The 25,463-nt window shown below is 57.5% G+C and overlaps 2 protein-coding genes across 6 annotated transcripts in view; both read right to left on the bottom strand.

Annotated features, from left to right (window-relative positions):
- Nucleotides 1-352: 352 nt before the first annotated feature.
- Nucleotides 353-7,763, bottom strand: CHMP6 (charged multivesicular body protein 6). The gene is made up of 8 exons (XM_006064168.3): nt 7,586-7,763; nt 5,030-5,139; nt 4,803-4,890; nt 4,170-4,256; nt 3,257-3,322; nt 2,950-3,030; nt 1,901-1,955; nt 353-1,263 (listed from the first exon to the last, which is right to left on the bottom strand). The coding sequence occupies exons 1-8, from the start codon at nt 7,646-7,648 to the stop codon at nt 1,208-1,210; spliced, it is 606 nt and encodes a 201-aa protein (XP_006064230.1). The 5' UTR covers nt 7,649-7,763; the 3' UTR covers nt 353-1,207.
- Nucleotides 7,764-17,082: 9,319 nt separating this feature from the next.
- The window catches only part of RPTOR (regulatory associated protein of MTOR complex 1), a 325,171-nt gene continuing 316,790 nt past the window's right edge, over nt 17,083-25,463 (bottom strand). For all 5 annotated transcript variants that reach the window (XM_006064164.3, XM_006064165.3, XM_006064162.3 and 2 more), the window contains 6 exons: nt 23,336-23,442; nt 22,499-22,626; nt 20,716-20,802; nt 19,724-19,840; nt 19,340-19,469; nt 17,083-18,671 (listed from right to left, as the gene is read on the bottom strand). In XM_006064164.3, coding sequence (XP_006064226.1) covers nt 18,603-18,671; nt 19,340-19,469; nt 19,724-19,840; nt 20,716-20,802; nt 22,499-22,626; nt 23,336-23,442 — 638 coding nt within the window. In that variant the 3' untranslated portion in view covers nt 17,083-18,602. The remainder of the gene's footprint in view (nt 18,672-19,339; nt 19,470-19,723; nt 19,841-20,715; nt 20,803-22,498; nt 22,627-23,335; nt 23,443-25,463) is intronic.

Below are 25,463 nucleotides of genomic sequence, written 5' to 3'. Positions count from 1 at the left end.
CTCCCGGCCACCTGCCACGGAGTGACGCAAAGGGTCTTTCCCCCGAAAGAAGAGAAACCACTAGCATCCCTTCTAAGGGAGGAAGGGCCAGAGTACCACCCTGCACCTTGCTGCAGGCAGCTGCCCCGGAGGCGACTGCCAGAGCCCAGAGTCCCGGCCTGCTTTCCACCCACAGCTGGGCAGGGCTAGAACCGCACCAGCTCCTGAGTCCCCAGGCCCCATGTGGCACTGACCAACCAAGTGTCCCGAAGTATCCCAGGAGGGTCAAGAGGCCGTGTGCCAGGACCAGAGACAGGAGCCACACTAACCCCCCCAGGCCCTTCCACAGACCCCAGTCCACGAGGCGGCAGGCTGTATGGGCGTCAGCTTTAATATGGGGCTGGCCTGTCTTGGGGCTAGGAGGGTCCACTTTGTTTTCTTGTTGGGAGCGAAATCTCAGTGAGATTGTCTTAATTCCAAAATGAATCATGAACTAGGGAAGGCATTTCCATCCTTCCCAGTCTCTGCTTGGCTGCTGACAGCTCGGGAAGCCTCGGCTGGACCTGCTGGCCGTCCTGGAACGTCCGTCCTGGCAGGACTGGGCCTCAGCGTAAGGCCCCAGAGAGGGGGGTGCGGGCAGAGATCCGAGAGTCAGCAATCCAGCAGGCATGTGCCCCTCCTGATCTACCACCCCCAAACGCCAACACAGAAGCACAGAGGTTTTCACCCCCAAATCTGCATGGAGAGTGGGCATATCAGGGAGCCAGACCAAGCCAAGGATCCCTTAGCCAAAGCCCCCGTGAGCTAATGAGAGCAGCAGGAAGAAGGGGAAGGGCGGGGCGGGGTCTGAGGTGCCTTGAACAGAAGACAGCGCTGTGGAGACACTGGCTCGTGGAGCCTCACGACCCGGGTTGGGCGGTGTGACCAGCACCAGGAGCGTCGAACCTGGCCGTGGCCTGTGGGAAGCACAGCTTCAGAAGCTGTGTTTGGCTGGAGGATCTGAATGTTGCCATCTAATCCAGAAATGAGAGCAGGACAGCAGGGCCAGGGCAACACTCCGCAGAGTCAACCCGACCGGGAGCCCTGTGTGTGCTGCGCCGCTCCGTCAGCACCCGGCCTGCCTGGCCCGGCGCCCGCCTCCTGGGAGCCCGGTCAGGGCTGGCCACGCACCCAAACTGTGGGCTCCAGTCCTCCGAAGTCCCCGAGAGTCCCATGCGAGAAGGCCGCATTACGAGGCTGCCACCAGTTCCGCCTGCCTGGGCCTGGCTTTGACGGGGACTTTCTCTGTGGAGGAAACAGAGAGATGTCTGTGGCGTACAGAACACCCCACAGGCAGGAACTTCCCGAAAAGGACAAGAGGTGGCAAGGAGCCAGGTCAGGGCTTGGTGCTCTGGGAGGAACGGGCGCAGCTCTGGGGAAGGCGAGGCATACACAGAAGCCGGGCGGCTGGCAGAGAGCAGGCACTGGGCGCAGGCACTTGGGACAGCGCAGCGGCGGGCGTGCACCCTCCCACGGACCCCGGAAGGAGGCCAAGGAGCAGCAAGCCGAAGAGGAATCACGAAGGCGGATTTCTGAAGGTGCTAGCGATGCCCCAGGGAAGGTCGTCCCAGTGACGAATCAAGGACGGCTGGTCCTGGGCTGGACCCGGAAGAGCCCGCACAGCTAAATGTGCCCTTTCCTGATGCTTTGGGACTCGCCTCTCTGAATGGGGTTTGGCTCTTATGAAGCTACCCAAACCCCTCAGAGGTCTGGGCCCAACCCCAGGGCGAGGCTGCACTCTGCCTGAGGTGGTACCATTGAGCACCCAGCACGGAGGTGGGACCTGAACCTCACCAAGGAGGAAGGGCAGGGCCCAGCGGCCGGGAGATCATGATTTGCTCTAGGAGGCACTGTTCTCCAAAGGACATAACAAGGCGGGTACCTGGGATCTTCTCAGGAAGGGGCTCTGAAGGAACCGCTGGTAGCTCTATCTGTTCCTGCGGGAGACAGAGGGTAAAGGCCGTGAGACACTCTCGCCCCATCCTTGTCCTGGGAAGGACAGCATCCTGTCCACCTGGCTGCTCTCAGCGGAGTTTAAATGGCACGTGACGCCGCAGCACGCACACCCTTGGCTTCTGGCGTTTCTGTCACTCAGATCGGTGACCACAAAAGGTGGCTGCTCCCAATGACCTGGACCCTGAGGGGTTCCCCGCCCAGAGTTCTGTTCTGAGTCTGGGCTGAGGGCTTTGGAGCAGGTGCCCATGCAGGTCAGGGGCCACGGTGGTGCCCCAGCTTGGTGTGGTGGTGCCCAGGTTGGTTCCTGGGTACGGAACCACTGAGCATGGGTCTGCCTCTCGGGGCTCAGGAGGAGGTGAGTCAGCGGGCAGGTGCACGTGGGGCCCCTCAGACGGCTAGCAGCAGTGCTCAGGACCTGCTTTCCTGTGGCCAATGGCCAGCGGGGTGGCAGGCTGGTGGGCACGGCGTGAATGTGGCTCGCTGAGGCAGGGGCCCCCAGAGATGGAGACGTCCTCTGAGGGAGCAGACTCAGGGTCTGAAGAGACGGCTGACCAGTTAGAGGCCTCCAGGCCGACACGTGGCAGTGACAGCGAGAGACCCACCACAAGAGGGAAAGAGCACCCGTTTGATCTAAACCCCACCACTGCCCATTGGGGAGAAAGGGGCCGAGGGAGCTAGGTGAGCCAGTCTTTCGCTCTGTGCACTGGGCTCACTCTCAGACTTGCCACACCCGGTGGACAACCTGCAAAACGTTCTCTCCAGGCCAGTCCCACCCTGTGGCCAGCCAGGCGGACGGGGAGAAGGAGCTTCGGTTTAGAACAAATGCTAGTTGTCTTAGGGAAGTAAAACCAGCTGTAAAACCAGGGCTTGTGGGCTCAAGAGAAACTCAAGGCAGGTGCTTGCCGAGGCCAGTGAGCAGAGGCCTCCCGGGGGCCCCTCCACCGGAGCCTGCGTCAGTCCCAGAGCTCCTGTTACCTGAGTGATGGCGTCCAGCTCCTCCAGGATGGCATCTTCATCCTCCTGAGTGAAGCTTCCTGCCAACAGCTCATCTATTTGCTGCAAAAGGAGGAGCAAAGGTGAAGAGCATGGCTGGGCCAGGGCAGGGGGAGAGGTGCCCCCTCATGGAGGAAGGAGACAGCCCCGGCCCAAGGCTGCTCTCCCTTGAACGAAGACAGGCAGCCCCCGTGTGGCGTGGGAAGGCCTGGCCCTCACGGGCAGGGCTGGCCACTGGCCACCACACTCCCTGGCTGCCAGACAGCGGCCCCGACACGGCGACACGTACCCGCTGGTAGTCCACGGCCTCCTGCGTCTCGTCCAGTATCCGCTCCACCTCCTCTATGGACATCACCTGATTGGTTACAAGTTTTTGAGTCTTGTCAGTGAAGCATGTGACAGAAGCCCCTTCGTGAAGCCCACCTGCACTGGCAGCGCACACGGCCTTGCCCCTCTGTTCTTGTTTAAAGGAAGCCACGCCAAGTGGGATATGGTTATTTATGTCTGTAAGTAACAGCTTTGGTTATTTATGTCCCCGGTAGGGCCTGTCTACACAGGCATGGAGCAGTTAGACCAGTCTTTTCAGAAGCCTCAACTGACCTTCTCAGACCCCTACTGGCCCTTCTCAGTGGACCTTCTGGCACCCAGATCAACCCTAGCAGTAGTAACAAATATAAAGTTTTCTCTGGCCACATGACTTAATTTGTTTTGGGTTCAAAGCAACACCTTTGCTTGACTGGCCCCCACACTGGACAATCAGAAAGGCAACGTAACTTCAGCTCTCTGCCCAGCCCCACCTGCCATCCACTCATCGAGAACGAGATGGGGTGAGGCTGGGGCGTGGCCTCTCTGCACCTCACTTCTCCTTTCACCATCCACCTCTGTGCTGCTTCCTGAGACAGGGCTGTGTTCACCTCCTCCAGGAAGTCCTCTGATTAGTTCACCACACCCCTCCCCCACTCTGAAGAGGCGATCCCTCCGGTCACGCTTAGAATCTCTGGATCCAAGTTCTAGCTGGAGTCCCTATTCTCGGGTCAATATTCCTGAGTTTGTCTGTCTTACTAAATGGTCCGCCTCTCCTCATAATGACTGACTTTCCCTCATGCCCAACGGCCTGGGTGCAGCTGTGGCCTCAGGGACAAGCCCCCTCCTTGGTCCACAAGGCTCCCTCTCCTCTCTGCCCCCAGCCCGCCAAGACTTACCTGGTGCATCTTATTCAGACACTCATTTCCAATCTTCAGCCCCTCGATCACCTTCATTTCAATCTGGGTGAACTCAATACTCTGGACCTGAGGAGGAGACCTGTGTGGTCAGGGGCCCGCCTTCTCTGCCGCCTCACGCAGACCCACGATGGGAGTTAGGGCCACACTGTCCCCAAGACTGACGGTCTCTGCCCTCCTCTTCCCTCTGTCCTTTCCTGGTGCCCTGACCACCAGCTGGGCGGGACTGAGAGGGCCTGGGAAGAATCTCTTATCAGACTGCTTGTAACAGCAAAACTGTTAGTAAATGAGCACAACCCGAGCGCTGCACCCTGAACCCAGGTTGCCTGGGAGCCTCCTGCAGATCTTAACACCTCTTCAGTCACTGGGGCAGAACCGGCCCCCCATCCCCACCACCCAGAAGCGGCCTAGCCCCCCAACCACAATCCTGCAGCAGCCAACCAGCCCCAGACCCTTAAGAACATCAGGCTCCCAGTAAAGCTTCTCCTTTGCCTCCAGGCCTGACCCATTCCATAGCCTCTGGCTGAGGGTCCAGGAAAGGAAAATGGTGGGTTTCAGTTCTCTGAGGGGCCTCTGGCCTACATGGCCCATACCCCTGACCCCCACTAGGCCTACCATGGTCTCCAGGCTGGTGATCTGGTTTTCTGTCTTGTCCAGGAGCTGCTCCCGGTATCGCTTCTTCTTGAGCAGCAGCTTGGCCCGTCTGCAAAGGGGACCCAGCAGTCACGGCCTTTGGATGTCCTGGCCCAGCACCAACCAGCCTCCCCGGCCTACCCCACGCCCAGCTCTAGGCTGACGGGGGATGGCTTCCTTCCCCCGCACACTGGTCCCACCCCACTCACTCCTTCCTGCCGTCACGCAGGAGCTGCCGGGCGATCTCCCGCTCCCGCTCCAGCTGCTGGGTGATCCTCTTCTGGTACTGCTTCAGCTTGTCCCGCTGCTGCTTCAGTTGCTGTTGGGAGAGCAGGCCTTGTGTTGGCACGGGCCCATGCAGTGCTGGACACTCGGTGGGCTACCTAGTGCCCAGGAGAGCAGGCACAGAGACTGCCAGGGACACCGTAGGGCCCCCCACAGGCCAGGCTGCCCCAGCTGCCACCCATGGAAGCGCATCCTCTGAAACAGAGCTCTCCATGGGGACCAGTTTGCCCTCCAGGGCACGTGGTACACTCCCTGGAGACATTCCTGGCTGGCCCACTGGGGATGCCGCTGGCATCTAGGGGGTGGAGGCCCAGGATGAGGCTGGATATCCTACAAGCCCCCAGGATACCCCCCAACCCCAGACAGCGAGGAGTGTAAGCACTGGTCAGGGAGTGTGGCCACCACCTCCAAGGTGCAGAGACGACACAAAATCATTGGTGAGGGCCACCTGAGTGCCACCAGCCCAGTCCAGCTGTAGCTGGAGATGGGGCCGTCCCTTCCAGCTTCACCCCCCTGGGGATGTCAGCCATATGCCTTCAGCTCCCCCACTGTTGTCTCTTGCCACTACACGTGGGTGGACAACAGACAGCGCATTGAGGTGATGGGTTCACATGACTCACGAAGCACCTGGCACCCTGGAGTCCTGTCCCAAAAAGGATGCAAGGCCATTTACACGCCTTAGCCTCTCCTTCCCTGTTTTAGGTCATTTACGTTTCTTCCAAATTCCGTCATTTCAGGTGACGCTGACGGTGAGCACCTGCAAGTGTGGGGCGCTTCTCCGATGGAAGATGACGTCTTCAGGGTCGGTTACCAGGAGTGAGTTAAGTGAGTCAAGGGTGTGCACATCTTTTGGACTCAACATGGTGAGAAATTAGCCCCCGGCATGGACATGGTCTAAAGCGGCCGCTCCGTAGCTCCCTTTTTAGAGGCCGTCTGCCCCAGTGCACTCTGTGGTTGGTGGCTCAGGGCAGCCACATGTCCTGTCCACGCTGACATGAGAGATGTCCGCTGACAATGAGATATCACCCCATAGCCAGCCTATCAGCCGGGCTCAACTCTGACTTGCTTCTCTTCCATAGGGGCTGAGCACCCACTCTGCAGGCGGCGGACAAAATGTCAGGCAAGAGCCAGAGGGAGGCAGGTGTGGCCAGGCCGCCCCTTTGTAAAACAAGAAGTCTCAGCAGAAGGTCCCGGGGCAGCTCAAGGTTCCTCAGCTCAGCTTTTCATTCTCAGAAAACATCAGGCAATAGTTTGTTCTGTGGTGTGCCAACTGAGTTGTTCCTGTCACGACCCCACCAACGTGTATCCTTGGCAACAGAAAGGAGAGCTTCGGGGGCTTCCTGCTCAGCCAGAGGCCCAGAAGCCCAGGATGGAGGCCAGCACATGTTGGGGACCGGACCGCAACCACAATAAAAACCCAACGACAGCTGATCTTCTCCGGTGACAAACAGGCCTCTTTTTCAAGGGGAACTTCAGTTAAAAAGTTTTATAACTTCTGGTTTCAGAAGCCACAGTAAAACCACGCCCCACCCCACCCCAAAACAACCTGCCACTTGAGTTAGTTTCTTTTTTAGTACCAAAAATTACGTACTCTTCCTGCAGAAAATTAGAAAAGAAAGCGAAGGTAGATTCCACTCACATTCTAGGCTCTCTCCTTCATGACACACTTTTCTTAAAAAAATGGGTTATTCTCAACACGTCATTTCACTTAACATACCACACGATTCTTTCCCTAGAAACTAACTTTCATATCAGTGCTCTCCAGAAAAAGACGCTGGAATCCACAGGTAGAAACATAGAAACATCACCATCATCTGAAACTTTCGAGGGCCAGGAGTGGCCTGGAGACAAGGGCAGCCCACAAGCTCGGGGCCAATGGCTCGTTCCTCAGGGGCCGCACAGATTGTAAGTTTGACAAGGACTGGGACAGGTGTTGAGTCCAGCCTGAGTCCTAAGCACACAGAACACGACCGTCCCACAATGAGCGCGTTTGCTTAGTCCCCCAGTTCTGGGAGCAGCAATGAGGCCCCACTGCCAGATATCCCCTCCCCACGACCTCCCACCTGAGTCGGCCACGCAGGCTCCGAGCCCGCACCGGGCCGGGGCTGGGGCTGGAGTTTAGAAGCCCCACCCGCAGGCGCGGACTCGCCCACGGACAAGGTACAACCACGAGACAGTACAACGAGGGCCCCGCCTCCCGAAGCACAGCTCAGCCACACCCGGACCACCTACACCCGCAGCGACAGGATTCGCTCAGACTCGCTGGGAACCGGGCCCGGACATGCTTCCCAAGGGGAGCCCACTGCGCATCGCCCCAGACGGGCTCCGAGGCTGCAGCCCGGGCGTGAGGCTGGGCGGCCAGAGGGACCGGACCCCTTGGAGAAGCGGAGCGCAGCCTGCCGCCGCCCAGCCTCGGTTTCCCCGTACGGTCCGGGGGTATCCGGCCCGCGCCCACCCGCCTGCAGGGCCCGGTATCTCACCAGGATCGCCTTGTCCTGCTCCGTGACCCGGCTCTGTTTCTTACGGCCGAACAGGTTGCCCATGGCGGCCGGCCCGGCCCGTGCCCCGCCGCCCTGCCCGGTCGGACCCGTGCCCCGTGCCACACGGCCACCGTAATCCGGGCCCAACCCACCCCCGCTACGGCGGCCGCGCGGGGCCTGGCACCGCAGAACGCGGAACGCGGCCGTCTGAGGACGGAAGCCCCGCCCAGATAAGGGGCTGGACCTGCAGTGGGCGGGGCTCAGGGACCCTGGATTGTGCGGCTCAGGTGCATTTCCAGAAGGCCCCACCTGCTTGGTCTTCAAGACTAGAAGTTCCATCTACGGTGGGAACCCTGCAGGGTGACCGCGTGGACCGTCTCCCAGGTCAGAGATCTTGTTCACAAATCACTGCCCCGCCGGCTCGGATGCACAAAATGCTGCGTTTACTGATGTTACAACCCTGATCTCCAGTGTCCACTGAACTGTCAACTAGGCAGCGTGCCCCACCGATTCTGTCATCCGGGCCGGTGGCCAGTCCCCAGGGGAGCCCATCTTCTGGTTCCGTGGTCCCGGAAGAAGCCTCCATGGGGTATCAGGGATATAGGTTGGGGTGCCACCCACACCTGCAGCCCTGGCTTCCACTCGTGTGTCCTGGCTGGCATGAGGGATCACAGTACTCAGCCCGGTTTGGTCGCCCAGGCTGAGACAGCAGCCAAGTCTGCATGGGCCCCACCACCTTTCTAGCAGTCCTGGGCAGGTGGGGTCATAAGATGAGGTGTCCTATGGCACATCCCCAGCGCTCACTCCTTTCTGTGAAATGAACTCCTTGATCAGAAGCAGAGTTGCATGGACACCACTAATGGCTTCCAAGTCCACAACAGTGCAGCTGGCAGAAGCCTCCTAGAGTGGGCGGAGACAAATCCATATCCAGAGTATCTATTCCAGCAGCAGTCCGTGGAGAGGGCTGTGTGGGGAGGAGTCAGCATCCCTTGCTCTCTGGATAGATGCGCTTTCTTGTCAGGGGAGTTCTTATCCCCCATCAGCTGGGCCATTCAGCTGGCATCCCACAGAGCAGAGATGAGCCTTCCCTGCTGACTCTGCCTAAGTGCAGAGCCGGGGCAGGGGGAGGTTGTTAGGCAGCAGCAGTACCTGGCACAATGGTTCAGGCACTGGGGGGAGGTTTGCCAGGCATACTACATAGACCCCTTCATGAGGAACCCATTCTCCCTTCTGTTCAGTCCCGGAACTGGGTGAGAGGTCATGATTCTCCTCTAAGGCCCTTCCCATCAGATCTCTATCTCCCAGATCTGGCTCGTTGCTTAATGATCCATTGAGGCTTTCTGAGACTGTCCAGCTTTTGCAGTTGGCCAGTGTCAAGGGCTCTCTGGAACCGTGCATTGTGACTACTGCTGGGTTTTCTGCCTTTTCCAGTGACCTGCCCATGTGAGCTCTGAGCCTGCGCCTCCTGGTTCTCAGGAGAAATCAGGGCCCCTGTTTTGAGGGCAGCGCTTCTACTGTCTTCCCTGGCCTGCAGACCTTGGAGGGCTTTTCAAGAGCCTGAGGTCCTCACCAAGGGATTTCTTGGGGCCTCTGTCCAGTGCCTGTGCCTTGAGGACACAAGGAGCTCAGTGAGTGAGTTGCACCTGATGAATTCATGTCAAGTCCTTATCTGATCCAGCCCTTGGAGTCCTTCGTCTGTATTATGCCAAGAGATTCCTGGTATCTCAGCTGGGCCATACTAAGTCCAAGTACAGATGAAAGCAAACAGTGCGGCCCAGAGTCTCAGGCGCTCATACCCTGTCCAGCTCGCCCAGTGTTGGCTGCCATGTGCACCCGTGAGGTCTCCCCAAGACTCTCCAGTGTGAGTCAGCAATTTCTCGGAATTCTTGGGATGTGCCCCCACCTTCCCTGGAGTCAGCTGGGCTCTCACTGCAGTTATGGATCTGGAGGCAACATGGGGTTACTGGATGGGGTCTTGAGGAGAATCAGTCTCCTCTCAGCAGGTCTCCCCCTACCTGCTTGGGGTGGGGTCTTCATGAGCAGGGGGTGGGAAGGACACTTCAGATGGGGAGCAGGGTCGCTTCTGCTGGCAGGCAAGGCTTGATGTGATTATGAGGGGGTCAAGATCAGCCCACTCAGCTCTCTCCATCTGACTCTTTCACAATGACCTGCTGAGGCTGAGAATTCAATTAATGTTGTAAGCCTACAACCCGCAGAAAAGAACCGGGGGAATGATATCCAGACACAACAGTCCTGCTACAAGAAATAAGATTTTCTTTTATAGTAGTCCTACACATTTTCTGCTTTTCAGACTCTATCTTGAACTGAGAATTTAAAGCCCTTGCTTGTCGTTTTTTAAAATGAAATCTTCCCAGTGTGGTCAGAAATCACTCGCATGCCCCATAGCCCTGATTTCCCCCAGGACGTTGCTTTGCAGCTACTTGGACTTCCAGAATCTGGCTTTCAGGAAGTGCTTCCTTCCAGGTCATCGCATAAAAGTGTGTGGCGAAAGCAGGCCTCCACTACCTGTGTCCTATTTGCCACAGGCTGTGGTAGTCTGCTCTGGCTGCCGTGACAAATTACCACAGGCTGGGCCTCTCAGGCAACAGAAATGCATTGTCTCACAGCCTGCAGGCTGGAAGTCTGAGTTCAAGGTGTCGCAGGGATGGCTCCATCTGAGGCTGTGAGGGGGAATCTCCAACCTTCTGTTGGTTGTTGGCAAGCCGTAGCATGGAGAAGCATCACTGGACTTTTCCTCCATCTTCACGTAGCCTCCCTGTGTGCCCATCTGTGTCCAAATTTCCCCTTTATATGAGGACACCAGTCTTGTTGAATCAGGACTGACATGAATGACCTCAATTAACGTGTTCACCTCTGTAGAGACCCTCTCTCCGAATCAGGGCATAGTCTGAGGTGTTTGGGGTTAGGACTGCAACATCTGAATTTTAGGGGGACACACAGGTCAGTCCATGACATAATAATGAGATCATCACTGCATACAATCAAGTTTGGGTCTCTGTCTTCCAGGGTCTCTCTCCGGGACTGACTTCTGGCCCTAACTATGCATCATGGGAACCTCTGTAAAGAGGCAGCTCTCTGGGCGTTTCAAGCAGGAAGACGTCTATTACAGAGAATCAGTGATTCAAAGTCAGGGTAGCAGGAACGAAGGCCAGGGTTCCCGTCACTGGGTCTTGGGGAAGAGGGAGTTTTCTTAGACTTGAAAAGAAACTCAGGGCCCAGTGACACCCCACCCCACCCCTATTCTGCCTCACAACTACCAAAGCCCAGTCAGCCGTCCCTGCAACTCGGCCACCATCCACAGCTTGGAACACTTCCTACCGGAGGAAGCTAAGCTGGGAGCCCGATGGGAGGACCTCTAGGGAAGGTGACAATGGGGTAGCCCTTACCTGATGCGCAGACCCAGGGAGCAGGTAGCGTGCAAGTGCAGCCTTGTGGGCTGGCCTGCCGTGTGCGCACAGGCGTCAACAGGGTCTTGCAGGCCTGCGGATGGCAGCCCAAGGAGCACATGGCAGGAACCTCCACCAACCCCGACGACGGATGAACGATTAGCGCAGGAAGCCATCCGGGACCCCTTGCCCCTTGTCGCTCTGCGGCTCACATTCGCCATCCACCTCCTCTATCCACCGTCTCCAACCACCCGCTCCCTCCAACTTCTAGGCCTACCGATCAGTCTCCGCTGGGTGCCCACCTTCCCAGACTGCCAAGCGTCACTCCCAGATAAGGGCTCTGATTGGTTCCCTACAAGCCAATCAACTGTGGCCTTGCTGGTGTCATATCCTCGCTGGAGCCAATCCGCAGAGGGGAGGGTGGGCGCTCGCGGGCAGAGTGGAGGGAATTTCCTCTAAAACAGGCACTTTTTGAGGCCACTAAGCACCAGGGTTCTGGGATAAAGCTTCACATGAGAACAGGAGTCATTCCGATGCTTGGTCGGTCCAGGACACATGGGGAGGATGAACTGGGGGGCTGGCCAGCGGTACACGTGCAGCATGTTGAGAGCTGTCAGGGTCGTGGTCAAGGGTCCCCAGGGTTAGGGGTCCTGGGGGGTCAGACTATGGAGGCGGTGACAGAGCAGCAGAGAACACGGGGTTAGCCAAGGAATCTTCTGGAAGAAGTCAGAAGGATTCAGGCCAAGTCCCAGGCGTTGGGTGTGAGCCCAGGAAATAGTGCTGAAGACACAGATGAGGTGTTGGTAGGACCAGCTTCATGGACGCTACGTGGGCACAGAGGATGGGGCATCCCAGGTCAGTGCCGGTAGAAGCCCCTAGGCGTGTGTCCTGAGACGAGGGACGTCCTGGGGAAGGCGGGAACTCGGGCTGCATGGAGGGCTGAAGAGAAAGTGCTTGCCTGCTGGTAACCCTTGGGGGACCCATGAGTGGGGACGCTGGGTCGCGGCGGGTCAGAGGTTGAGACGGCTCTTGAGGGCTTGAGAGCAGATAAGACGCGGGGCCAAGGAGAGGGGTGCAGGGCCGCGGAGGCGTCCATCCTTCTTGGAAGCCTAGCGCCTGACCCTCAGCCAAGCTGCATCCGGGTAAGAGCGAGCCCCGCGGCGGCCACGCGGTGGCGCTGCAGGACAACCTGGAAGCCGTAGGACAACACCTGGGCCAGGGATGTGGGCTGGCTCCCCAGGAGGTGGCGGCACCGGTGGCCGTCCTCAAGCACTCCACATCCCAGCACTGGACACTCAGGCACCCCCACACCTAGAACCCTGCGCTCTGCACCCCACACCGGGTACCTGCTCCCAGACACAAGCCCCTTGTACCCCAGCACCTGTCACCCCACACTCAGCATCTCAGACACCTCACCCTGTGCGGGCGGCATCCCGCCCGCATCCTAGCACCTTCCCAGCCCACACCCAGCACTGGTGCAAGTCCACCCCTTGCACCGGTGGGGGAGGTGCAGGAAGGTGGGTCCAAGAACAGACCGTGAGGTCAGGGGGAGGATCTGCCATGGGTCTGCCCTAGCTTGGAGAAGCCACATTCTTTGAGCTATTTTGCAGATACTGAAACGCCCACTAGGTGGGAAAAGTTAACTGTATACTGTCCACAAGCATGTAGACACCAGACCCACTGGAACCAGAAGATGGGTGATGTTGACTCCCAATTACCTACCAACCAATCAGAAGAATGTCCATGAGCTGATCGTGTACCCCACAACCCTTCTCCCTCACCCGGTCTTTAAAAAACCTTTCCCTGAAAGCCTGCAGGGAGTTTGGGCCTCTTAAACGCTAGCTGCCTGGGATTCTCTGCTTGGCACCTGCTGCCGCACTTGTTTTTACCATTACTTGGTGTCAATAGTTCGACTTTACTGTGTGCGGGAAACAGACCCAAGTTTGCCTCTTTGGAGAAACGTCTGTTTAAGTCCTTTGCCCAGTTTTGAACTATTTGTTTGTCCTTTGGTGAGTTGTGAGAGCTCTTTATGAGTTCTGGATATCAAATCCTTAAACTCTTATCAGATATATGATTTGCAAATATTTTCTCTGAAATCTTTTTCTGCAGATTTCTTTTACATCCTTGTCTTTTGATGCACAAAGACATTTTAATGAAGTCCAGTTTATCTAGTTTTTCTTGTGTCAAGCTTCTGGTGTCAAATCTAAGAATCTGTTGCCAAGGTCATGAAAATTTACCTCTATTTCCTGCCCCCCCTCCTTAGGAGTTTTAAAGTTTTAGCTCCTGTATTTATGCCATTGATTGATTGTGAGTTAGTTTTTGTATGTGGTGTAAGGTAAGGGTCCACCTTTTGTGTGTAAATATCCAGCTGTCACAGCACCATTTGTTAAAAGACTATTCTTTCCTTACTGAGTGGTTTTGTCACCTTGTTTGAGAACCAGTTGCCCCTAGATGTCTGGGTTTATCCGGGGCTCTCTATTCTGTTCTATGCTAGAACCACTGTAGAATGATTACTGTAACTTGGTACTAAGGTTTGAATCAGGGAAGTAGAAAGACTCCAACCTTTTATCTTTCAAAGTTGTTTTGGGGACCCTTGTAATTCCATATGCATTTGAAGTTTGATCGGTCCAATTCTGCAAAAGGGTCTTTAGGATCTTCTAGGACCTGCATTGAATCTGTAGATTGCTTTGGGGAATACTGCCATTTAATAATATTGTCAATCCGTGAACACAGAATGTCTGTTTATTCAGGTCCTCTGTAATTACTTTTAGCAATGATTTGTTGTTTGGTGTACAATCTTTCATCTCCTTTACTGCATTTATGCCTAGGTATTTAATTCTTTTTGATGCTTTTGTAAATGGAATTGGCCTGTTAATTGCCTTTTCCAGTTGTTCAGTGCTAGTGTGTCATTTCTTTCCCCAGTGCAAAAAGTTCCAGTAAAGAGCAAAAAAGACAGGAAACCCCACGTGGGTTTTGCCTGGGCTTTGGTTGTTGCTGGCAGCTGCCACCTTCCCTGTGGAGCTGGGATCACTCCCTCCACAGGCTGCAGGGGCGGGAGTCCCGCACGTGGCTGGGTTCCCTCACAGAATAGCCCCCAGGCCATTCCTCCTGCAAAGCAGGGCCCTATGGGTGCTGGTGACAAGTTCTGGGCTGCCCCCCATCACCTCCAGTCCCTCCCTTGCAGTTGGGGGCCTCTCTGGGAGCTCCCTTGCCTTGTATCTGGCATGGAGGGCTCTGCTGCCCCAGAAGCTGTACCCGCCTTGCCCCCCCTCCTCTCTGCCCCCTGGTGTCTGCTGTACACTTGGGTAGAGCATCTCCTCTTTCATGGCCTCTCCTCCTTCAACCAGTGGCAGCCCCTGGATCGGTGAACTGGACGCCTCACCTGGATTCCTGATCCTCAGCAGCTCGTCCCAGCTGCACACTTTTGGGTGCATGTGGGCCTGGCGGGGGTCTCAGGATGTGCCTGCTGGCTGTCCCTTTAGGGGACACAACTGGGCCCATCCCAGTTGCCACTCTCCCTCTGGTCCCTTTTCCCTCAACTGTTCTCATCCTACCCCATCTTCGCCTGCCCCAGGCCAGGAGGCACTGGCCAGTTTTCGGGCCACGTGCACCCTCAGCCAGCTTGTACAACTGAACCCGAGAAGCAGGACAACCTTGAGAGGCCAATCCCTCTGACCTCTTCCCAGAGGACCCCTGTAGAAACCCAAAGATGGAGACAGTGGCCAGCCAGCCTTATGGTGCACCCAGCCCTTGTCTGTTGTTATGTTTTTCCAAACTTGTTCTGTAGGCCCCACGTCCTGAGACTGAATCACTACCACCCACCTGCATGCACACGCTTGACTGTGTCGCCCAGGTGAACACACCTTTGCTGGGAATTCCTGGTGCCTCCTATGTGCTGAAGCATGGTGTCTGCGTGGGGTTGAGGACAAGCCTACGGCCAAGTCTCAGGTGGTCCTGTGCCGAAAGCCACTGAGCCAGGAGGGACCCACAGAGCAGAGCCTCCCCGAGCTAGTCCTCCTGATAACACCTTCCCACCCTTTCTCTCCTCAGCTGGACGGCTGTCCCTGCATGGCCACCTAGGACAGTTATCCTTGGCTCCTGGCTGGCAAGCTGACACCGGCCCCTTGGTGCTGGTGGGCTCTTTTCCAGCTCCTTCACTGCAGCCGTTCTGAGCTGGTGCGTGGAGGGTGTAGCCCTGGGTCTGGCGCCCTCCTGTGGTAGCTCCAGCCACATGCCCATCTTTCATTTTTACGAGCACTTGATTTGTATTCAAATCCCGGTGACAGGATAACTGATGCTAATGGGGAAAATATTACTCTCGCTGCTGAAGCGTGCCAGGTGCAGCTGAGTAAGTGCTGGGTATCCTTCTTGTTTTAAACAAACTGTAATTTAATTCAGGAGTTCCAGCTGCTCAGACCCCAGGTTTCCATGGCAACAGTTCCCCTCCCCTCTTTGGAGTGGGTGCTGTACTGGGGAATCCACCCGTTTCCCCACAGTCTCCCTCACGTGCCAAGGCCTCAGAGCCTCCTCCTGTGGGTCTCCCCAGGGATGGAGAGGCAGCTGGCTCAGAATGCACAGAGGGGCCCTTCCCTGCTCCTCAAGAGCAGGGATGGATGTCTTGCTTCCCATTTCAGTGACCCCTCACCTCCTCTTAGGCCACCCCCGGCATTTGGGGGCTCTGCTTGGTAGGGGACTTATAGACAGAGAGAGTGGTCAGCAGAACCAAGTCTCTCAAAGAGGCCCACATCCTAGTCCTGGGAGCTGTGAACCTCAGGTCATGTGGCAAAGGGGATTAAGGCTGCCAATCAGCAACTTGGATGTGGAGAGATTGTCCTGGATTCTTCAGTGGGGCCGTGCCATCACAGGGTCCTTGAAAGCGGGGGGTGGGGTCCGAGTCCGAGTCCGAGTCCGAGTCCGAGTGATGCCCTGTGAGAGAGACTCCAGCTGCACTGCCGGCTCGGAAGGAGGAGCAAGGGGCCACGAGCCAAGGGATGAGGGCGGCTTCTAGAAGCTGGAAAAGGGGAAAAGTGGTTCTCCTCCGGAAGGAACCTGCCCAACTCCTTGGTTCCAGGTCTGGCGTGGGGCTCTCCAGGCCCAGGAGGGTGAGTCTGTCCTGGCTGACATGTTTGGGGTGATTTGCTGCAGCTGCCCTGAGGGCTGACACAGGGGCTTCCCTGGTCTGGGCCCAGGGGGCGGCTGGTCTGCCTCATTCCTGAGTCCTGGCTCCTCTCTTCCCCGTGTGCCCCCACAACCATGCCCGTCACAGCCTGCCTGGCCTCCTCAGGGGCTGGCCTCTCGTCCTCGGCCGGGTCAACCCCACCCAATCTAGTGAACCCGGTTCAATTCCTGTCGCTCCTTCGGCACCAGTGTGCATGGCTGGCTCCCGGTGCTGCCCACTTCCCCACTCACCACACCCTGTCTGCTGAGTGAGGTTCCATCTTGAGGCCACGAGGTCAGGATGCTGGGTGGGACCCCGGTTCCTGCTCCCACCCACCCAGTGGGTATGGCTCTGGGTGAGTTACTTCACGCCTGGGGCTCCATTTCCTGTCATCAGGGTGACAAGAGCTGGGACCCAAGCTGCTTCTAGGGACTGGGACCCCTAAAGCGTGAGGTGCATTTAAGGGGCTGGGACCCCTCAGGTCTGTTGGCGTGTCAGTGGAACATGGACTCCAGGCCCCACAGGGGAGCCAACCCTGGACCACTAGGTGGGCCTGAGGAGTCACAGGAGGACCCTTCAGGCTGGGATCAGAGGGGATGCTGGCTGAGGAAGGAATTGGGGTCCCCAAGCCACAGGATGAGGGTGGGAAGACGGATCCCCAGGACAGAACCCAGACGCAGCCTTCTGGCTTCTAACTGTAGGTGGTTAAGTAAAAAAGACACAGGAAGTGGCAGAGGGATTCCCTCTGGGAGCCTGGGCTCACAGGCAGAGTGGGGTGACCCCAAATCTAGGGCCTTCTCTTGGGCCAACTGTCCAAGCCACAAGGCTGGGGCTGTGCCCAAGGGGGCCAAGGGCCGGGAACCACCACCTTGTGCCTGGAGCCCCGAGGGCACGGAGGACTTGCCTTAAAGGACAGCGCCTCCAGCCAGCCCTCTGCGTATTTATCTTTTATTAACAGTTTATCCTTCTCGCTTTTTGTGTTACAATTCCATGTTTCATCAAAGTCTTTCAGTTCTCATTTTGATAAAATAAATAGAGATAAATGAACCCTTAGGTCGCACTCTCTCGAGCCTCTGTAACTTCATGATTGAATTTTCGCATCAGACCTGTGAAGACAGCCCCACTGGGGCCCCCGTGCTTCGCCTGGGGATAGTTTTGTCTCAAAACAAACAGAACCACACGTGAGCTCAAAATGTGGAGTGGAACTGCTCTGTGAAATCGGCTGTGGGCAGTCAGCTCGGCATCTGTGGGTAGAGCTCAGCTTCTGGAAGGTTCCCAAGTCACCATGTCTGGAGCACTGGGTGAGCTGAGCTTTCTGTGGCCTTCCCTACCCGCACGCTGCTCACTCACCCAGCACACGGTGGACACCGTCCTGGAACTTTCTTGGGGGAGCAGTCATGTCCAGCCCCTGGCCCAGCCATGTGCCCTGTACAGCCCCCGCAGGTCCACAGCATGGCTCTTCCTCACATTCCCACTATTGTTGGCCTCTTACCGGCAGAATTAACTAAGCCAGCTCACTCCTCTATCTTTGAATAATCCTGATTCCCAAGGAAAATGGAAAAAATGATTTTCAAAATATCATCGTGGTTGTGTCTTGCGTTCCAGGCATGGCTGCTCAGGGCCCCTCCACAGATGCGTGCATGCAATGGTCACGCGTGAAGCTGCCGCCTACCTGGGAGCCCTCCTGTGTCCCTTGCAGGTGTGAGCTGCCCCCATGTGTGTGGGGACAGAGGGTTGGGGCGGCGCCGTTTAGCCCTGGATACTTGGGGCTGGGCGGCCCCTCCACGTGTGCTCATGTGATGCATGTGGGGCACGGGTGGGGAGGCCAGGGTTCCCTGCACCAGCCGGGGAAGAGCAGCACTTGAGAGAAACAGGCCCTGTGGCCCAAGGGACCTGCCTCTCCTTCCAAACCGGAGCCCCTCCTGCCGACACTCAGAGGGGAGGCCTGCCTGTGGGGAGGGGTGCGCTCGGGCTCTGGGGTTTGGCCAGACGGCCTGGGGTGACAACCAGCGGGTGGCAGGCCACCTCCATCTGTCCTTCACTCAGTCTCAAGCCTCCACCTCAGCCAGCGGCCTCGGACCACCCTAGGAGCCCACGCCGGGGGGGACGCAGCCCCAGGAGCTGGCTTCCGTCTGGTTTGGAGACTAATGCTCGCATCGCTTGGAAAATAAAGCAAGTGTGTTACCCCCTTAAACCTCAGACGACAGCAGGACGGGGGGAACTGGAACGCACAGGGCCGTGCCCTCCGCCCGGGAGCCGTGTCTCAGCAGGGCAGCCACCGTCACACCAAGGACTCCAGCAGAGCCCCCTTCTCTGGGCTCCTGGGCATGACAGCGAAGACAGACAGACAGACAGTGCGGGCCCTTGCGAGCCCTCAGCAGCTGGTTCGGGCCAGTGTTCAGGGCAGCGTGGTGGGTCCCCTATGTACACGGCGGCCTGTGGGGAGGGGCCGCTATCTGACACGCTTCTCCACCGAGTACACGGAGATGTAGTAGTCGTTGCTGCCCACGGCCAGGTGCGGCTGCGGGAGGGAGGAGAGAGCAGGGGGTGAGCGGCTGGCGGGGGTGTGTAGGCCAGGCCTGGTCACCTCAACTCCGCCCGCAAGGCCAGCGTGGAAATGACGGGCTCCTGGGCCACACAGCTCGTGCAGATTCCTCACCTCCGCCCTGTCACAGGGAACCCGCCCGCTCTGCACACCGCCCACGTTTTTCTTTCCAGCATGGCTCCCCAGGGACAGCTCTGGGACCCTCATGCCATGCGTTTTGGCAGAGAGCCACATGCCAGGCTCCTGGGGAGCCTTGCGCTGCACACATGCAGGTAGGGAGAATCCTAATTTACAACATGGCAGCCCCCAGCTGCACGGCTGACTGTAATTTAGGACGGTGCCGTCACCCGGGTTATGGGGTCTGGGCTGCTCCTACCCCAGTGGACTTTTCAAGGGGAGCTTTCTCTGGGGCTGGGGTCTATGCAGGGGCCAGAGGGGTCGCGAAGAGCGGGGCTACTTCATGTCTTCCCTGAGTGACAGGGAATTTGACACTGCTTCCAGAGGGAGTGCAGTCTGGGGGCTATGGCCCCTGGAGATCCTAGGGTAGCCGACTGCAGTGAGGGGCGGGGGCCTCTGCCTGCCGCTGCTAGCACCTCCCCACGCCTCCCGAACCCCCAGCCCTTGATGGGGGCAGAGACACAGACCCAGTGTGGGTGGAAGGCCAGACAGCTGATGGCACCGACCCGCTGGCCCATGAAGCCGTCGTAGTACTTGATATGGTTGATCAGCTCTCCGCTGCCGTTGTAGATGGCGGTGAACTGGTTCATGGAGCCGCTGCATAGGAGAAGGCCTGGCGGTCAGCGCGGGGAGCAGGTGTGTCCATGGGGAGAGGGGGCTCCTCTCTGGTCACCCCCATGAGGGGGCTTGAGCCTCAAGGGCTGTGAGGCCAGGAAGGTGAGGAGCAGCAAAGGGGCCCCACACTCAGTCCCTCCTCCACAGGTGTGGGGGTGGGTCATGGTGCCTGCTGTTTACACAGGGCCTGGGAGCTGGCTGGGCAGCGCGGGGGGCAGAGAAGAGGCAGCACCTACCACGCAATCAGGTTTGCCTGGGGGTGGATGTCGAGCGCTGTCAGCCCCTTCACGATCTGCATGACGTTCACAGACTCTGGCAGCCGAGGGTCAAAAAAGCGCACATCCCCGTTGACGCTGCGGGAGTGGGTCGTGGTGATGCTGGGTGGGCATACCGGGGCCCCAGGATGCACCACGTGCAGTCAGGGGCCGTCCACACGTGCTATTCAAGGCCACGGTCCCCTGGACCCTCAGAGTGTCCAGGGAGGCCCCTGGATGGCACATGCGCCCACCCCACTGACTCTGGCGCCAGGCCTGCTGCTGAGCCCCGGGGACCCCTCCCTACAGGCAGAAAAGGCCTAGCCGCTGAGGCACACAGCAGGGTGAGCAAAGACCTGGGGGAGGCTGTGAGTTATTTGTTCATTTCCGGCCGGATATTAGATTTTGCATAGCAGGGAATGTGGTGATGGGTGGGAGGGGAAGATAGGAGGTCACCTCTTCCTGCCCTGGGCCTGGCAGGCAGCGTTTTGAGAGCTGTGCTCTGTTTCCACATTACAAACAAAGGAAGAGCATCTCTTTGGAGAAATGGTGGTTTTGTGATAGTAAATTACATCTGCTGTCCCTCTAACAGGCAAATAAATATCCGCCGCTCTCAGCACAGGATTTACCAGGCAGCAGGAATGGATTTATGGGCAGACGATGGATCCGCACGGTGATCCTGGCACATGCCCGGCAGATGCTGCTGTCGCGGAGAGGCTGTGCCCCGGTTGCCTCGTTCACCCCTCTCTCCTGCCGCCCACAGGACGCCCGTAGGCCAGGCTCTCCAGCGGGAGGACCTGCTGTCCCTGCCCTGGTGCTGGCCCTGACCTTTCTGGCCAGTCCCAGAGCAGAAGTTAATTACTACCCTGAAATGCCATATTTCCCAGCTGTTTAAATACCAAGGACATATTTTAGATGGAGGGAAAATAATGTTTTTACAGCAAAATGTCTCACGAATATTCCACGCTCATTACCTGACGCTCATGATGTGGCCCTCGGGGTGCTTCTGGAGGTAGGCCTTCACCACCCAGGCCGTATGCTCCCGGTAGGTCATGACGCGGCTGGAGGAGAGGAAGGAGGGGTCAGGGCCCGGGCACAGCTGTGGCGTCCCTGACGCTCCGAGGCATCAGGACGGGAGGCAGAGTGGACTTTGTTTTGAGCAGAGGGAACCAGGCACTTATGTAAAGTGTCCACGGTCTGCCCATGCCCTGAGGTCAGCCCTCACTGTCTCAAGTTTGCCGCGAATGACTGAGTGATCCCGCACCACTGGCATGCCCCTCCGTGGGCACCTCAGGCCATGCTGGGGCCTCTGGAGGCGGGGTGGCTGTCATGCCCTCTTGGGGCCCCAGGCACTGCCAGCCCCCCTACTAGGACTTCACATTGCATCTCCCTGTAGGTTTGAGGGCGGGGACCGAGAACCCCAGACTGTAAAGCTGTTGAAACAGAGGGACACGGGCTTTCCTGGAAGCCTGGTGTGGTCCATGACTGGCAGCGGGATTGGGATGCACGTGACGGGGAGGTGGGGTCAGACTGTGACCCCCGGGAAGGGTCCAGGACACAGTCACACCCAGCACACACAGGTCTCTGCCCGGGGATGCCCAGGAGCCCCCGTGTATCTGTCCTCAGACCTCAGGCCAAAGAGGAGGTCTAGAGACCCCAGCCCCTCCCTCACGGCCGCTCTGTGACCCTCAGCTCTTGTCGATTTGCCAGGTTACTGCCTGCCCAGGGAGGCTTCTTACAATAAGTCTGATTGACATTTGATTCACATACATAAGAGTCTCCTGTAAGCATGTATTCACTGATTTGACACGTTCTTACAGCTGTGCGACCATCACACAATTTTAGAATATTTTCATCACCCCAGAAAGGAACCTTGCTCCCCCACTTCCATGATGGCTGCTTCTGGTGGGCAGTGTAGGTTTTCGGTGGGGACTCTCCTGCAGAGACCTGCAGGGACCATGAGAACCAGGGGCTGCCTGGGGCCCACTCGTCATCCAAGCCTCAGGCCCAAACTCCTGCCAGACTGGCTGGTGCCCCTGCTGGCTGCATGGGTCCATACTGGTCCTCCCGGCTGCTCCCAGCCCTGCACCCTCAGAGCCTCACTCTCTTCCTGCTGGTGTCACCGATGGGGTTCACCTGTGCTCAGGCCCAGCTTGGCCCCGTCCCCTGTCCTGTCCCCTCCCGCTCCCCTCCCCCGAGGATCCCGTTAGCTCCTGTGGCTGCACACGGGCCCACCTGCTGCTCCCCATTCCATGGGACAAGGTGGGTGTTCAGTAAACATCACTTCGGAGCCCGGGCCCGCGGTCCCGTGGGGCTCTGTCATTTACCAGCTCTGTGTGACAAGCATCTGGACCTCCATGCTCACCGGCCCACACAGGGCATGGGGCAGGGCCCCTGGGGGCCTCAGCCCAGGGCAGAGTGGCGGTGCCCAGAGCAGCCACGACCATGTGAACGTGTGTGGCCCAGAGTGGCACAGTGTCCACAAGTGTCCCTAACGCCATCTCCTCAGCTGTTCATGAGTTTGACCTGGGAGGCAGCAGCCTTGTCTGTGTTCAGGGGGGAATGGAGGCCGGGAAGGCAGCGCCTTGCTGGGATGTCCCCCCTCAGCCTGTGTTCGGAACAGCCCGTCCACGGCTGGTGGGAAGCTGTGCTCCTCCATGTGCCGGGGGGCGCGGCACTGGGGGAGGTGGCCGTCTGGCCCTGGGGGCTCGCTCCCCCTGAGCCCAGGAGATGGAGGGGTAGGCGAGGCCCAGTTACCATTCGCTGAGTGCCATCCTCCTGTCATAGACGCGGATGGAGCCGTCGCCGAGCCCGGCCACAATGAGGGAGCGGTGGGAGTCGCAGGAGAGGCTTGTCACGCAGCTGTCGGCGCCCGTGGGGATGTCCTAGGGCCGACACAGACCCGTCAAGCACCCTGGAGTCAGGGCCCCGCCCGCGCCAGCCGCCGGAGGAGCTGGGCCCAGAGGGAGTCAGGCTCCATCTGCCCGAGTTACAGCCCGGGACCCTGAGGCCCGCAGCCCAGAGGACACAGCCGTAAACACCTCTGTGCCCATTAAACTTTCCAACGTCTCCCCCTCTCCTAAGAAGGAGGATGAAGCACATTTCGGCAGGAGGAGTCTTTGTCAGCTCCCTCTTAAACCTCCTGATTAGTTCAGGGAAGGGTCCAGGAGGAATCCTTCCACCCATAAACCATCCCCTCGCCTCTCCTCCTGGCAGCTGTAAAAGCTGGAGAAGGGCAGGAGGTGTGATGAACGCTCAGCAGAAAAGAGCAGGAGACAAAAAAATGGGCCCCAAGAGGGGGAAAAGTGCTTTTCCAATCAGAAGAAGTTTGCGGCTCAGGCACACACAAGGAAGAAATCCAACAGGGAAGGAAACCAAATCATTGTACCCGTTTTAAAGGTACAAGGCAGCCTGACTGGGCCTGCTTTCCTCTGTCCCCCACCTCTGGGGACACCGCCTGCTCAGAGCACTTCCATAGACCCTCATTCTTGGCCCTTGACCTTGAGGGTGAGTGGAGCTGGGGAGGACGGCGGGGTCTGTGCACACTGGCCCGCTGCGCCCCCAGGGAAGCCCCACAAGGGACAGTGTGCTCACCTGCACCTTCATCTCGCGGTCTGTGTCCCAGATCCGGATGATCCGCACGTCTCCCGAGCTCATGAGGAGGCCGGTCTCCTGCTCCCAGTCCACCACCATCCCAGCTCCTGGAGAGATACAGATAGGCACCAGTGTCACCGAGGGAGCCTGGTCTGGGCAGTCGCTCAAGCAGCTGGTGCCAACCCATAGGGTGGGTCTCCAACCCCACACAAGCTTGAGGTTGGGGTGACAATTCAGAGCCTTCTCCGTATCTCTGCTGTTTTCAGGCATCTGCCAGAGGGAGAGCAGGATCTCGGGGCCGTTTGTCCAAGATGCCCACCTTCCAGGACACCTGGCCATGACTGGCAGGTCTGGAGACTTGAGAAAGGGTGTCAGAGGCACACAGGTTTGAGTCCTCTGGGTCCTGCAGTTCCCTGGGGGTGAACAGCTTCGTGGCTGCCCCTCATGGAGGCAGGGGGCTGACCACAGACGATCAGATTCACAGAATGCATCAAGGGGTAGCCCTTTCCTCAGACTGGGCGGGGTTGGGGGGGCGCGGTGAGAACCTTCAGCCTCCCTAAGGGCAGCACTGACCTCACAGGAGGGACTCTAAAATAAGATTTAATTTCAAATGTTTACTTGTATTTCAAACATACAGAAAAAACACAGCAGAAATCCCTGAACACACCACTCAGATCTAAGAGTTGCTAATATCTTTTTTTTTTTAGTTGCTAATATCTTGTCATTTTTACTTTTTTTTTTTTTCTTGAAAAGAAATGAAATTTAATAAAAGCCTCACTTGCCTGCCCTTTCCCCAGATGAACTTCCCCCCTGCTGCAGATATCCTCCCAGGCCTGCCTCTGTGCATTCCAATGCAGGGCCATGTGTCCAAAACCACAAAATACATCTCTTACATCTCAAAAGTTGCCAATTTCAACTGGGAGTATATTTTCTGGCAACTTGTGTTTTTTCTGTAAGGTTATATGGTGAGGTTTCACCCAAACCTATGAACGCAGATCTGGCTAATTTGTATAAATTTGTGGGTAACATGCTCTTGGAGAATGAGCCCTTCACTTCTGTGATCCCCTGAGATTGTAAGCCACGCCACCCTGACGACGTTTCCATGCTCCCTGTGTGGAAGGAGGCGGTGGCAGCACCAGGAAGGGGACGTGTCCATCTGTGCTTCAACGTCTCCAGGAATGGCCATCCACTCCCAGAGCGGGTGCCGGCCTGCAGTCTCAGCAGAAATGGACACAGGGTGTGGTTTCCCTAAATCCTGGTCAGCATTGGTGTGTGAAGCCTGCACACCTTTAAATAATTAAAAAATTAATTTATTTATATTTTTGGCTGTGCTGGGTCTTTGGTGAGGTGCAGGCTTTTCTCTAGTAGCAGAGAGCGGGGCTACTCTCCAATTGCAGCGTGTGGGTTTCTCACTGCAGTGGCGTCCCTCACTGTGGAGCACAGGCTCCAGGCCGTATGGGCTTCAGCAGTTGGGGCAAGCAGGCTCTGCAGTCGCAGTTCTGGGCTCGAGAGCACAGGCTCAGTAGCTGTGGTGCACGGCCTTCGTTGCTCCAAGGCATGTGGGATCTTTCCGGATCAGCTATCGAACCTGTGTCTCTTGCATTGGCAGGTGGATTCTTTACCACTGAATCACCAGGGAAGGCCCCTGCGTATGTTTTAATATATATTCTGACACTGATGGTTGAATTCATATACTGCAAATATCCTTTCCTATTCTGTCACTGACATAGCTTCATGTATGTTTTCTTTGGTCACACCGAAATCTAAACTAAAGTCACCGTGCTTTTTCATACATCTGTCTCTGCTTCTCGTGGCAGCAGCTCCTGTGTTTGCCTCTGTGGTTTTCCCTTCTCTCTCTGTGGGTGTCCACTCTTCTCCCAAATTCCTGAGCTGGAGGGCGTGACTCTCATTTGTTCTTTTCTGATATGTTCCCTTCAGGCTACAGAGTTCCATCCAAGTGCCTAATCTCCTCTTGAACCCCAGACTCTCATTTGTACACATCACTTCAGGTTCCTGCTCAGAACTTTGTCCCTCGACCCTTGCTCCAGAGACTCCCAGTGGTCTCCCAACTGGGCTCCCATTCTGCCCAAAAGGGACCAGCTTGGTCCTCTTACCTGGACCCTGGTGC

This window comes from Bubalus bubalis, chromosome 3, assembly GCF_019923935.1.
Source record: "Bubalus bubalis isolate 160015118507 breed Murrah chromosome 3, NDDB_SH_1, whole genome shotgun sequence".
Taxonomy (NCBI): Eukaryota; Metazoa; Chordata; class Mammalia; order Artiodactyla; family Bovidae; genus Bubalus; species Bubalus bubalis.
The sequence above is the reverse complement of the archived record's forward strand: the minus strand, read 5'-3'. Positions and strand labels throughout refer to the sequence as shown.